Source organism: Geospiza fortis, unplaced genomic scaffold (genome assembly GCF_000277835.1).
Source record: "Geospiza fortis unplaced genomic scaffold, GeoFor_1.0 scaffold325, whole genome shotgun sequence".
Classification (NCBI taxonomy): Eukaryota; Metazoa; Chordata; class Aves; order Passeriformes; family Thraupidae; genus Geospiza; species Geospiza fortis.
Genome location: NW_005054427.1, coordinates 114,729 through 128,851, shown reverse-complemented (window position 1 = coordinate 128,851; position 14,123 = coordinate 114,729). Strand labels below are relative to the sequence as shown.

Here is a 14,123-nt window from a genome sequence, read left to right as displayed (position 1 = left end):
AAAGAAATGAGTAACTGTGCATGGTATTGATCAGAAGAATGTCAGTGCTGAATGTGAAAGGCTCTTCTAATTGCTTTTAATACTACTCTTTCAGATCTACAAAGAACCAAAAAAGCCTGAAATTTTGGTTGATGGCTGGAATGTATATTTCTTTGATAAGCTAGAGGAGTTGGTGAGTAAATCAGGCTAATTGGAAATGTGGTCTGTAGCTTGGCAAATGAATAGAAATTCCTTTTAAAGACAGTGTTCTCTAATATAGAGGTTGAATATTGTGGTTTAACCCCAGCTGGCAATTAAGCACCACACAGCCGCTCTCCCATTCCCCCAGACCCTTCCCTGGTGGGAAAGCTAATTAAAAGAAAAAAAAAGTAAAATTTGTGGATTGGAATAAGAACACTTTACTAATTGAAACAAAATAAAATAATAATCCTCATACTTTTAATTGTTAAAATGATGTTAATAATAACGGTAGTAGCGGTAGTAGTAATAATGGTAGTAATTAAAAGAGAGAGAGAGGACTAAAACCCAAGAGAAACCAGAGATGCCCAACACAACTGCTCAGCAGCTGCTGACTGATGCCCAGCCCATCCCTCAGCAGCAGTAAGTACCTCCTGGCCACTCCCCCTGAGTACCATGTAGATGGTATGGAATATCCCTTTGGCCACTTTGCGTCAACTGTCCTGATAGTGCTCCCTCCTGGCTTTTTGTGCTCCTGCTGGCTGGCAGAGCATGGGAAATGGGGAAGTCCTTGACCTTAGGGTAGGTACTACTGAGCTGCAACTAAAATATTAGTGGGTTATCAGTGTTATCACCATTATTCTTATGCTAAATACACATCACAGACTATACCAGTTACTGAGAAAAAAATTAATTCGATCCACAACAAATGCAGGAATGGAAGTGGAGTAGTAGTGTTTTGAAAATCCTATTCCTGTGTCATAAAGCTTTAGGAATATGGTCAGTCGTAATTCATGTCTGAAAAAAAATAACTCCAAAATCTGACAAAATAGATCACAAAATTATTTTAAGCTGTTAAGGAAGATTAATTGTTCTTTGTCTCTCTGGATGAAGGTAACTGCTACCACCTGTGTATCTGGTCATACCTGGTTAACTCCTTTGAATAGTTTTGTTTTATACAGACTCATAAAGTGAATTGATAAATTCTTCAGAGGCAAAACCTGGTGCCAGAAGTTCTATTAATTGTCCACTTTGGTTACTAATAGACTAAAAAATACACTGTTTAAAATCAATATTGGATTATGAATGTAAGTTATGAAAGGAAGTATTCTAATGTAACTCCATTGTTTTTCTGTATAAAATAAATGTTGAAAACATATCATGAAAATCATGAAAATGTGTCATGTAAGTACTGAATGTAACAATATTTTTGTCATTTTAGTCAGTTGTTTGGCCAGACTATGGGAAAAACACTGAATCTGCTGGGCAACTGTGGCTGGGACTTCTCCGATTCTACACAGAAGAATTTGATTTCAAAGAGCATGTCATCTGCATCAGGAGAAAAAATCTGCTTACAACTTTCAAGAAGCAGTGGACCTCCAAATATATTGTAATTGAAGGTAAAACCATATAAAATACAGGAATATACAGAACTTCTTTAATGAGAAAATTTTGCTTTTTTCGCAGGGCTTATTTATTTTTCTATTACTAGATTATAAATTTTTAAATGCCCATGTTTTGAAAGCATCTCAGAATTGCCATTGAGTTTCAGTAGTGCTAAACATTATTCTTAAGAGGTTTTTGGCTACTGAAAAGAAGCTGCAAAGCAAACTTCACACTTTTCATTGTTAAGTAAATGGCAGAAAAATAGATTCAACAAAATCCTTTGGCAAAGAAATTAGGCGTAATTCAGTTGAGGTGTTCTCGAGTACTAGGTTTAGCTGAGCGTGTATTCACTTAAATGATTCAACTCTGTATGATTACTGTTTATTATCACTGTGCCCTCTGACAGAGAAAATGCAGTTATATATTTTAGAAATAATCTGTAACCTGTTTTCTGGCCCATTTCATTTTCATGGAAAGAATTTCTACTCTTTTGTCTGCACATTGAGGAATGCCTATCATGTTATTTTCTACAGATCCCTTTGATTTGAGCCACAATCTTGGAGCTGGATTATCAAGAAAAAGTAAGTCTTCTGTTAACAATTTCAGTTACAAAGTGAAGATCTTGTCTTCGATATTATTTTACATTCTAGTTTGATATTTAAATGATTATTTTGATTTGGATTTTTTTTTCTTCCACAGTGACAAATTTTATAATGAAGGCTTTTATCAATGGCAGAAGGGTATTTGGTACCCCTATAAAAATATTTCCTAAAGAATACCCGTCAAAAATGGTGAGTTACTTCTAAGAGGAGTATGTGTGAGCTCTTTGGCATATAACTTAGCATTTGCAGGACTATGGCTACATCACTGTCAACTCTTTCTCTTAAATTTCCACACTACTCTAAATATCGTGGAAGTTACCACTGAGTACTGTTTTGATGTTAGTTGCATGTAAAATATTTTGGTATGCAGAATACTAGTCAAGTCAGAGTTTCATTGTACAGATTTATGTATTTTAATCGAAATCAAAACCACCTTAGCATTTCTTAAAACTGCGGTCTTATAACAATGTGCAGACCTGGTGGTGAGTAGGCTGCCTGTCAAAGAAGAGATCAGTGGCTAGTTAATTCATTAGATCTTTCAGGGTTCAGCTACAGACCGCAAGAGTATTCCTTTCTGTAACTCTTACTGTTGTTTTAACACTTTTGTATCTGTCTTGGTTTCCAGGTGTTTGGATTTTCATTTTAAATATATGATTTCTTCTACAGGAGTACTTTTTTGATCCTGAGGTTCTAACAGAAGGAGAATTGGCACCAAATGATAGATGCTGCAGAACTTGTGGTAAAATTGGCCATTTCATGAAAGATTGTCCCATGAGACGAAAGTGAGTATAGTATTGGCATCTGTGTGTAACTTTTTTCCTTAGGTTTGTTTAGGAAAGATTGGGATAGTAATGCTAAAAAAACGTGTACCTGCTGCAGATTATATCATAACCTGAATTAAAATGTGTCAGTACCTCTTTTGGCAGTGGTGGATAGTGTTGCTGCAGAACTGCTGAAGTATCAATACTGACTCTCCACTTTGTTAAATAAGAAAGGAGAAGTCACAGAGAATCTAAATAATCTGTAGAGCTGAATAACTGTGTGCTGTGAAAAGTACACATGGATATATTCTGTATTTTTATTTATTTAATAGCTTCTACTACCAGAATTTTGCTGCTCCTAGCAAGGCATGATTTTGTCAAATTCACAGAATCATGCAATTCCTATGAAAAGCAAGGCAAGAATATCACAGCATTACTTTTCATAAGCACACATGTATGAGAACAATGTCCTGTTTTACATCCAAGAGAATGCTTCCTGTCCCTGAGTAGCCAAGTCCAATATTCAACTACTCTCTTCTGGCAGCAGATGAATGGCTACGTGGCTTTTGCTGTTCGTCCTCTTATGAAATGCCTAAACCTAAAACTCATCCTTTAATTTTTATTTTAGTTTAGTTTATTTATTTATTTTATTTTATTTTAGTTGAGACAAAGCTCTTTAAAGATGTCATGTCTAAAAAACAGTGAAGTCTTAAAAACCTTTATGCTCACTTGTAAGGTGGATGGAAAAATCTAACCACTGTTTAGAATCTATTTATGTTAAAAGCTGTCATTAGAAATCATTTGCATTTTCCTAAGTTTAAAAAAAAAGCTATTAAGATCATGTTGGTTGAAGTGGCTGTTCCACTACACATTAGAGTCTTGTGAACTTACATGGTTGATGCTGTTAATTTGGCAATTTACTCAGCTTTAGCAATTGCAAGCACAGTAGCTGATAATAGTTTGAAATTAAAGAATGCTGAAGGTGGTGTGAAAGTCTTCTCAACATCCAAACTGCTGTCTTAGATCTATGGATTTTTAATCTTGCATTCTGAAGTGAAACACCACTTCATTGCACATACTTAGCTACATTCTATACAACATTAGAGGAAAAGTAAATGGGACTGTGCAGAACAGAAATGCCCTGTGGGGTAAAACCACTGATACATTTGAATCCTCTGTTCAGCCATTTATTGCAAAAGGGAGTGCTGTCTTTGAAGGGAAAACTAGTTGTTTTCTGTAGTCTCTTCTCATGCATTCCCTCAGCATCCGGAGTTGCTGTATAAGAGATGTTAGAGCACATACCTGCCCTGCTCTGCTAATGCTCATTTGTGGACTGGACTTGTTTATGATTCTGTCCTTTTAGTTTTGGGTTTTTTTTCCCTGTGCCTGATTCTCTTGGTCTCCTTAGCAGTCTTCTATGGCAACCAGTTTTCTAAGTGCTCTGACTGATCTGTAAAACAGTGCTTTCCCGTATCTGTTTAAAGCTAATCTTAATCATCCAAGAACTTGCTGAGTGTGCATTTAAATCCATTTGCCTGTGTCCCTAACAAAGATGTTAAATAATATTGGTTACAATACAGACCCCTGAAGAACACCACTCATCACTAGTGTTGACATGGATATCAAGACATTGACCACAATGCTTGAAGTGAAACTATCCAGCCAATTACATATCCACTGAGTGGTCCACCTATCAAATCCATCTTTCCATTTTATAGACAAGGATTTTGTGTAAGACAGTGTCAAGTGCTTTACAGAAGTCGAGGTACATGTTAGCAGTCACTTTCTTTACCCACCATTTCTGTAACCCTTATTTATAGAAAATACCAGATTTGTGAGGCATGATTTGCTCTAAGCAAAGGCATGTTGGCTGTCATAAGTTGCCTCTGTGTTTTCCACATGCCCTAGCATAGTTTTCAGGAGGATCTGCTCCATGATCTTACCAGGCAGAGATGAGACTGACCAGCCTATAGTTCTGCAGGCCTTCCTTTTATGCCTTTTAAAAAAAAAAAAGAAGCTCACCTTGAAGCTCGTGCCATTCTTTTGCCTTTCATTCAGTTTTGTGAAGTATTTTCCAAGTTTCTAGCCATTAGCAATACATCCAACTTGCCAAAGGAGCCTGGTATCACCTTCAGATTTGGAGATTTCACTCCTGCCTCCTTCTGTAGTCATGTATGACGTTGTTAGATGAAACAAGTCTGATAGTGGTAATGTTTCATCATTACTAGACCTTTAAGTCACATAGAATGTTAGAAGCTTCTCTCAACAGAAGAGACATTTAGAGTGAGTATGCAGTTTCAGAAGGAAAGAGCTGAGTTCTGGTTGAGTCTTACAAATAGAAAAAAATCCAGAACTGTAGCCCTATTTTTTTGTACTTCTTTAGCATTTTGCTCGATGTTTCTTCTCTTCCATTGTATGCAATTTGAGCAGCCAGATTTTCAGTTGTTCTTACATTTTTTGAGTTACCATTATTAGGATTTAGGACGGTATTATCATCTAATTGTAAAGTTAAATTATTAAATACATGTAACATCATGAGTGATGAAGTGGAGCACTGTTTGGTGGAAGAGTCAAAGGAAAAGTATGGCAATTCACTTTATTTATCCCGCTGTTGAGTCTGTGTGTGAATGTAAGGAGTCTGAATTCTGCGGCACTTTTCTGCTCCTGCAGACTAAGACGGCGTCGTCATTATGAAGGTACACAAAGGTATGGAGAAATCAAGGAGAAAAAAAGCAACGAGAACAAAGAAATGCAGAATAAACCAACAGAAAAGGAGAACTTAATCAAGGAGGGAAAGTTGCACCTGTGTACACCTCAGAAGAGGAAACTAGTGAGGGTAATAGTGGAAACTGGGAGAGAGAAGACTCCCAGGCAATCAGCAGAGAAATGGAAGCGCCTGGAAGACAGAGACGTAAGACAAAAAAGTTGTTTTATGTGTGGAAGAGAAGGTCATATTAAAAAGGAATGCCCACAATATAAAGGAGTTGCAGGTATGAAACTGATAAAGCTGAGTAGTTTAAATAGCACTTATGGAGTTTTTTTATATTTTTAAGATGGTCGACTAACTGATAAGGTTTTTGTATCATGTAAATGTGGGGGTTTTTGTAAAGTAGTCACATTTAACTATTTTCCCTTCATCTTCACCTTCCTTTCAGAAATGTGCTGTATCCTGGGAGATTTGGCATGGTTTCTCTTAGCAGATAAGATAGTTGTAATAAAAAGGGTATGAGTATCAAATATGTTGAAATTGCTTTAATTGTTATCACAATATATGAATTTGCCAACATTTCAAATTACTGGAAGTTTCTCTTCCAGTTCATCATAATTGCAACAGAAGCTAGTGTTACAGCTCTTCACATTACCTAAACCAGAGTGATTCTGTACGACCCTGAAGTCAATATGAAAAGTGTACAGATTTGCTCAGATTGAGTTTTGTGAATAAAATAATGTTTTTGATTCAGCAGTTGAAGGGATACAGAAGTTCATCTTATAGATCCTGACTGACAGACCTGAATGAAACACTGCTAAGCAAAAGTATATAATCATCTAAGTCATCTTTCAAATATGATTGATCACTCATCATTTGTGGTGTGAAGGAATACCTTCCTAAGAGAAAACTGAGACTTAAGACAGTGGGTGGTATTTGTGATTAGTTTCCAAAGGAGCAAAGTATCACTGTTTCCCTGTAGGTAAACCTGGGTGCACTTAATTTCAGGCTGGAAAAAATTTGTTTTACAAATTAGTCATAACTTGACCTCTTAAAGGATCAGATTGGTGTCTTTTATATAAACATATTTTTCAAGCCAGCTTTTCTCTACTTGCAGAAATATCCTGTCTGCCTTAGATCAGGAAACTCTTCATAGTCAGATGCATTTAGTGGAAGAGAGCATAGAACTGTGTTAAAATACTGGAAGAGGGAGGAAAATGGTGCAAGTATATTCAAAATTGTGAATATATTTAGAGGTATTCTTACTTTGATAGACTACTAGAAGTAATGGAGGGACAGAAGAGTTGATTAAAAATTGAAACCATGCTTCATTCAGCTTCTGACCTTTCAAAGGTGTATGTCAAGTCTAAATTTAACTTTTGAGTTTGTTCATCTTTGACCTTGTCTCACTAAACTTCTCTTCCAGCCATTCTGTTTGCTGTGATACTGAGTCTCCTAAGGTGGAGGGGAATATGCCTGACTGTTTCATAGTCAATCAAATTTAGCATTCATCATAGGAGAACTATTATTAGGCTGCACAGTATATATGTCTAAAATAGTACATTCTGCAATAGGTGTTTTTATCTATTATTTATATTTTGGGAATCAGTATGTTCCAATTTGAAAGAATTGCTGTAGGTTGGGCTTCGTCTTTTATTGCTTGCTTAGTGTCTCAAGTGTTCTCCCTAGTTGAATAAAGTACTACAAACAAATGGATCAAAGAGTCCAGACTTCACTCTGCATTGCTGCATTTTGTGAGACTATGGACACTTCACTTACCGCCTTACCTTCATTCATTCAAAGTTCCCTATCTCCTGCTGATTTTGGAGGAAGATACAAAGATTAATTTATTGTAGGTTCCTAGCTTAAATGTATGTCTCCACATTATGTGACTTTTCCATGTTATAAAATAGAGGAAAATAACAATATCCCACAGTCTACATTTTCTGATTCTAGATAGATAATATTTTGGTGTTTTTCTGTTTTATGATAAGTGAAATGGAAACTAGTTTCCAATTAGCAGCTCCTCCTTATGATTTTTTCAGATGGCTCAAAGTCAGAAGTGTTGTGCGGGTCCCCTTCTTTACCCACTGCTGTCAAACATGCTGGTAGATTAAATCAGGTAAATACCAAGTGCTACTTTGGTTTCATCTTTTACTTTTTAGATGTTTTAAAGCCCATATAAAGTAATTAAGAAAAGCTTTACCTAAGCTTTCAAGGAAAAACTTCTATGTTGTGAAATCAAATACTTCAGTTTTGTTGGTTTATTGATATGTGTATGTTGTTTATAGGGAGTGCTTATGCATGAAGAAAAAAAGAAACAAAAAGGAAAAGTATTTCTGAGTCCCCAGTCAGGTTTGTATATCTTCATTTCAATTCAGAAACTATGTGTAAAAGCTTGGCCAGCAGGGTATGGGCGGGGATTCTGCCGCTCTGCTCTGCTCTGCTCTGCTCTGCTCTGCTCTGCTCTGCTCTGCTCTGCTCTGCTCTGGTGAGAGCCCATCTGGAACCCTGCATCCAGCTCTTGGGTCCCAGCACAGGAAGGACATGGAACTGTTGGAGCCAGTTCAGAAGAGAGTCACCAAAATGATTAGAGGGATGGAGCACTTCTCCTATGGAGAGGCTAAGAGGGTTGGGGTTGTTCAGCCTAGAGAAAAGAAGGCTTCAAGGAAGGCTATTGTGGCCTTTCAGTTGTAAAAAGGGGCCTTTAAGAAAGGTGGGAAGAAACTTTTTAGCGGGGGATAGTAAGGGGTAATGTTTTAAAACAGAAAGAGGGTCAATTTACATTAGACTAAAGAAAGAAGTTTTTTACAAGGATGCTGAAACACAGGCACAGATTGCCCAGAGAGGTGGTGGATGCTTCACCCCTGAAAACATCCAAGGTCCGGTTGCATGGGGCTCTGAGCAACTTGATGTAGTTGAAGAAGTCCCTGCCCATAGCAGGAGAGTTGGACTAAATGACCTTTAAACCAGATCGTTCTATAATTGTATGATTCTTCATCAGTCCTTATAGAAACTCGAGCTAATTTGCTGAACACAGTGGCAGCTTGAACAGGCTGAAGCCACCTAATTTTTTAATCTGGAGAAGTGTACAAATTTTGAGTTTTGTATTTGAAGCAAAACTTGGGCATAACAATTCTGTGCCTTTATATCATTGACTCTGGTGGATTTATTTTGCGGCAGGGTATGGTGGAGTTGTATCAATCTCTCCTGTTTCAGCTTACATGGGGTTGGTTCTCTGATTTTTCAGGGACAAAACATGGAATGCTTTCCTGTGAGGATTTCTTGCAGTAATTGTCTAGAATAATACATGATAAACTAACTTAGAGATTATCAAACTACATCCTTGGTTGCTAAAATGCAAACAAGTTAAAAATTAAATTTAGAAGTAGCGGTGAGATTGTATTATAAAGGCCTTTATGTACTCTTTCTGAATCAGAAATGTTTTGCTTTAAATGTGTGATTAACAATGTAGCTTCTTTACTGCAATTTCATACACTTACTAGCAAGTATAATGAAGATTTTAAGAACGGCTGCTTTTGTTTTAATTACAATTTCTAGTACAGCTCTGCAAACCTTTCAGCACCATGGGTATATAATACACTAATCTCTCTGCAGTTGGAGGGGGACCTAATTAGTTTTCTGAAGTTTGTGAAGACTTGACTGCAATTAAGTATCTCAAATTAAATTATCAGTTTTGTTGGGAAAACACATTTTTTTGTCTTTGCTGGTAGCCTTTTGCAAATCTACATTTGGGGATTTTGTAACCCAAAGTGGTTTGTCATTAGGTGTTTAGTTCAAGAAAATGCTAGTTGTCAATTTTGTATCTGATTATTTCCTACTGTCCTTTAGCATGTAATGATCTTAAGTTGTACTGTGTGTCCTTTCATTGTAGCTTGACTTGAGTGATTTTCTCCTTTTTGTTTCAGTTCGTTTATGTCTTTTTGGGTTTTTTGTGGGTTTTGTTTCTTTTTTTTTCTATTTTTTTTGTTTTGTTTTAGTTTGGTTTTGTTTTCTAAAAAACCAACAAATAATACCTTTAAAGCATTATGCTTTTTTCTTCCCAATTTAGGCAGCCTTTCCAATAAATACATGACTCAGGGAAAAGCCTCACAGAAGAGGACCCAGCAAGAATCATGAGGGATATTAAGCACTGATAAATTGCAACACAGGCCCATCATTCACTTAAAAGAAATGTCTTTGGCTAAAGCCTCTGAATTCACAGGACAGCAGCATAGACAACCTTCAGCTTAAGTTCAATGAAATATGGGTGTTTTCTTTTAGATTGCTAGTATAAGCAACTGTGGATTTTAATACAGACCCCTGCTCTTTATAATAGATTGTTTGAGCATTTTAATAGAAAGCCATGATGTTTTGTATTTGTTTACTAGGTAATGCATTTAGAAAAGGGCAGGTACTAAAAATGAACTGTTTTCAGGGTTTTGTTGTTCCACCTAACCATTTTAAACTGCACTAAAACTATGTGCTAGCCAAATAAATTATATTTTCTTCAAAAATGAATTTTTGAAGGAGCAAATGATATTTATTAATGTTGATTGTTTACTGAATCCTTGTGTAAGTGTTTGAGATGTTTGTAGACTGCTATATTCTTTTTTATTTCTCCAGAGAACTAAAAAGATAGACACTAGTCATCATATGTTAAACAATCTCTGGACAAGCAGTGCCACTGAGATTTTGTGGGGTTGTTTTCTGTTCTGTGATTTTATGGGAGTTTATTTGCTGCTGTGCTCATGTTCAAGAAAGAAAGAAAGATGAGGTAACAGGTCGGTCCTGTTTTGTTGCTGCTAAGAATCTTTTTCAAGGCCTTGGGGATACAGACAAAAATGCTTTAAGAAATAGAGGTATTATATTTGGCAACTGGGGAAAAATACATGTCCGTTTTCATAGAATATGAAGAGGATCCTTGTACCAGTCAAGAATTTACATTCATTAGTAGTATGGACTTGAGTTTTACTTGAATTCCTTCCAGAGGATGGTAATGCACCATCTTACCTTGTTCAGAGGAGAAATAGTTATGTGTTAAAATTGAAACCACTGTAATTTATGAATCTGAAATAAATTAAAAGAAAAAAGTGAAAATCAGACTTAAGTTTCTCTTTTTTTTCCTGAGGTTGTAGTTTTCAATATTCCTGACATGTAGAAATGTAGAATTAATGCTAATTTACTATAATTATCTGGATTTAGAACCATCATGTTCAATTTTTTTCCCTACGTATTTTTATGGAAGCTGAAAGCTAGAATTGCCAAAGGGGTCTTAGAGAACTAGCATGCTAAGTCTTGTTCTGGTTTTCACCCATCTGAAGCCAGCTATCTATGAACTTCCAGATGTGTTGCTTTCACAAATAATTTCTTCTGTGTTCTTTCCTAAAGACATTTTCAAGCATATTACCTTTGTGCTTTATTTAGTTTTTTAGCATATTACCTTTGTGCTTTTTTTAGTTTTAACAGAGTTACATCCAATTTTGCTGGTGGGATTGAAGTGTATAAACCTCTTCTGAACCAGGTGCATACTCTGTCCTTCTTAATGATATGGAGGGACAGGCAGTTGTTTATTTATGCTGCCTTTTTATTGGAAAAAAGTGTTGTCATCATATTTCACAGAAATTTCAAATGCTTTTGATGTCTGTGTTTCCAAAGCTGGAATATGTTTTATGCTGTGAACAGTAGGTTATCAGTGCTGAGAAATTTAGAAATATGAAGGTTTTTCAGGTTTGCAACACAGTTAACTGTCTTAAACAGGTAAGTCAATGTCATTTAGCTGTTTAACTTCGAGATCACACACATACATTTTCCCTAATGTAATTGTTCTGGTGAGGTTTGTTTCCTAGCTATATTCAAAACTGCTTCCCCATCTGTTAAAATTTTACTTAAAGCTTCCAGGGCTTGAAATAGCTGCTTAGAATGGGAGTTTTCTAGCATGGAAAGTTGTTGGCTTTTTCTTCCATACTGATAACTTATAAGTATTTCTTGAAATCTAACTTGAAGTAGTTAGATTTTAAAACTGATTTTTGCATTTATCTTGTCTGGGTGAAGGCAGTTTTTCTAGCCCATGTTCCGTCTTCCATATGGAGATTGATTCAGCAGGCAGGGAACTAAGGATTGATGACTGGAGGCATCCTGGGGAAAGTTGTGCCTGCATAGTCGAGTGCAAATGATGAAGGAGGTATTAGCTGCATTTGTACATGAGCTTCCCCACTTAAAGTGTACTGACTTCAGCTTTCAGCCCAGTAGTGCATTAAACCACCCCCTTGTCCCTAAGTAGGACTAGTTTAGTTGAGATGCATGCTCAAGATGCATGAATTATATGTGAAAAGACACACTCTTTGTAGCTAAAAAAAATACAACATTTTATTCACCTGCTATCTTTATATTTGAAGTAGTAGTACTGTGCCTCAGTAAAGAGCATAATTATGTATGTAAAAACACCTAACACATCTGACATACTACCAAGGTCTTCAGAACTACTAAGCCCGGAATCAGGGAAGTAAGTGAGGTTATGAGACTCAAATGTGTTTCTTGTGTTTGGACTTCATTAACAGGGATTTAAAGTATTATCTAGCATATTTAAGGATGCTGGAATGTGGAAATGAAAAATGAGTACTTGTTTACCTTCTGGCATAGCCATCATTCAACTTAAAGTAATGGCATGAGTCTCCCTGTACCAAGGCTGTTGGGGTTTCTTCAACGTCAAGTCACTGCAGCCTCCAGGCGTTGGGGAATGGCAGCTCAGTTCATCCAGCAGCTTTCACACTCTCCTCCCACACTGCCTCTGCACCAGGCAGGGATCAAGAAGGGCAGCTGGGCCCTGACCACTGCATGGCCATCCTCTCACTTGGCCCCAGACTGGCATGAACCCAGAGGAAAGGGCAGGATCCTGCTCAGCAGGAGGGCAGACACGTGTTGTCTGTGAAGGTTCCAGGTCCTCTGCACTTCGCTCACGGATTTGTCCAAACTGAATTACTCTACACATGGGTTTTGCCCTCTGAGCCCAAGCTTCCTATTGAATAGCCATATGCATTATTTTAAAATGCTTGCCATTGTGGCAGTCAGTAAATATTCACATTATGTGCCTGTATTTTGTAGGTGGGAAACTATGCACTCATGGGCCTCCATTGTTCTCTGGTGTGGGAAAATGTCTGGGGGTAAAAAGATAACAGTATGGAAATTGTAGAGGAAAATAGGATTGCTACTCCCTGGATGGAATGTTGCCAGCATACCTGACTTCCCACTCACTGTACATGCTAAAGGTGGGTGGAGTAGAGTACACTCTAGCCAGGCTCTTGTGAGGCTTGAACTTAGTGGTCCTTTCTGGCTGATAAGCTGTACAGCAGCTGAAAACCAAGGGAGATAAAGGAAGATGTCCTGTTGATGAATCAGTAGCTGTGGTGGAATCACTCTCCTTAGGCTGACGCATTATGCATTCTGAGATACCCACCCCCAATGTACAACCACTCCTCACAGGGTAAGCTATATGACTACAGCCACTCAAGCTCCATCTAAACATAAGCAAATAGTACAAAAGTGAATTCAGAAGAGTGAGAAGTTAGGAAAGACTCCATTGTAACTTCTGGAATCAGTTTACATGCTCAACCTGCCTTTGCCCCTGTGGGGACAACTATGGGGTAAGAACAGTGTTCTGTGAATGGTAAATTATTGTCTTGAGCTGACTTTTGTTAGGGATTAGAGGTTTTTAGTACAGTGCTTTGATTTAAAATATTGCTCTGAATATGTTTTTGTGGTCAGCTACCATCACCAGCAATCCTTGAACCTTAAAATGTCAGAATTCTAGGCTGCATCCAAAGCACAGGACTAGGGAGGGGATTCTGTCTCTCCTGCTTGCCTCTTGTGAGACACCACTTCGACCACTGCATCCAGCTCTGGGGCCTCCAGCTTAAGAAAGATATGAAATTGTTCAAGTGTGTGGCCTTCTCTGCAGTAAGCTGATAAGAGGAGTGCAGCCACCTCCCAGGCTCAGAAGGTCGGGGCTGTTCAGCTTGAGGAAGAGAAAGTGAACTGGAGACCTCATGGCAACCTTTCTGTATCTGCAGGGGGCCTACAGGGAAGCTGGAGACTTCGTCAGGAGCTGTAGTGATGAGACAAGGGGGTGATTTAAATGATGTATTAGAAGACATTAATTACTGGGAGGCAGGCGAGGCACTGGTTATGGGTTGCCTAGGGAAGTTCTGCATAAGGCTTTGACCAACCTAGTCTAGTGGGCAGTGTCCCTGCCCACGGCAAAAGCGTTGGGACTAGATGATCTTTAAACTCCATCCCAACCCCTCAGCATTCTAAATTAATAAAGATTGTTATTCCGTAACCTGTTAGCTTGGACCTTCAACGGCGCAAACAGACCAATCAATCATTAAAGGCTTTCAGGAAAAACCTCCCCTTTCCACGTGACACCGGGCGGCTGTTTTGCCGCGGCCTCCGCCAGGGCGGCTGAAGGGCAGGGCGTCCCGGCTGGCTTTG

General features: G+C 37.8%; 1 protein-coding gene across 1 annotated transcript in view; it reads left to right on the top strand.

The window, feature by feature from the left end:
- The window catches only part of TUT7 (terminal uridylyl transferase 7), a 32,833-nt gene extending 22,095 nt beyond the window's left edge, over positions 1–10,738 (top strand). Inside the window, exons 21-29 of the mRNA XM_005426883.2 lie at positions 95–172; positions 1,400–1,577; positions 2,097–2,144; positions 2,263–2,354; positions 2,832–2,947; positions 5,597–5,916; positions 7,679–7,755; positions 7,925–7,988; positions 9,706–10,738. Coding sequence (XP_005426940.1) covers positions 95–172; positions 1,400–1,577; positions 2,097–2,144; positions 2,263–2,354; positions 2,832–2,947; positions 5,597–5,916; positions 7,679–7,755; positions 7,925–7,988; positions 9,706–9,773 — 1,041 coding nt within the window. The 3' untranslated portion in view covers positions 9,774–10,738. The remainder of the gene's footprint in view (positions 1–94; positions 173–1,399; positions 1,578–2,096; positions 2,145–2,262; positions 2,355–2,831; positions 2,948–5,596; positions 5,917–7,678; positions 7,756–7,924; positions 7,989–9,705) is intronic.
- Positions 10,739–14,123: the final 3,385 nt, after the last annotated feature.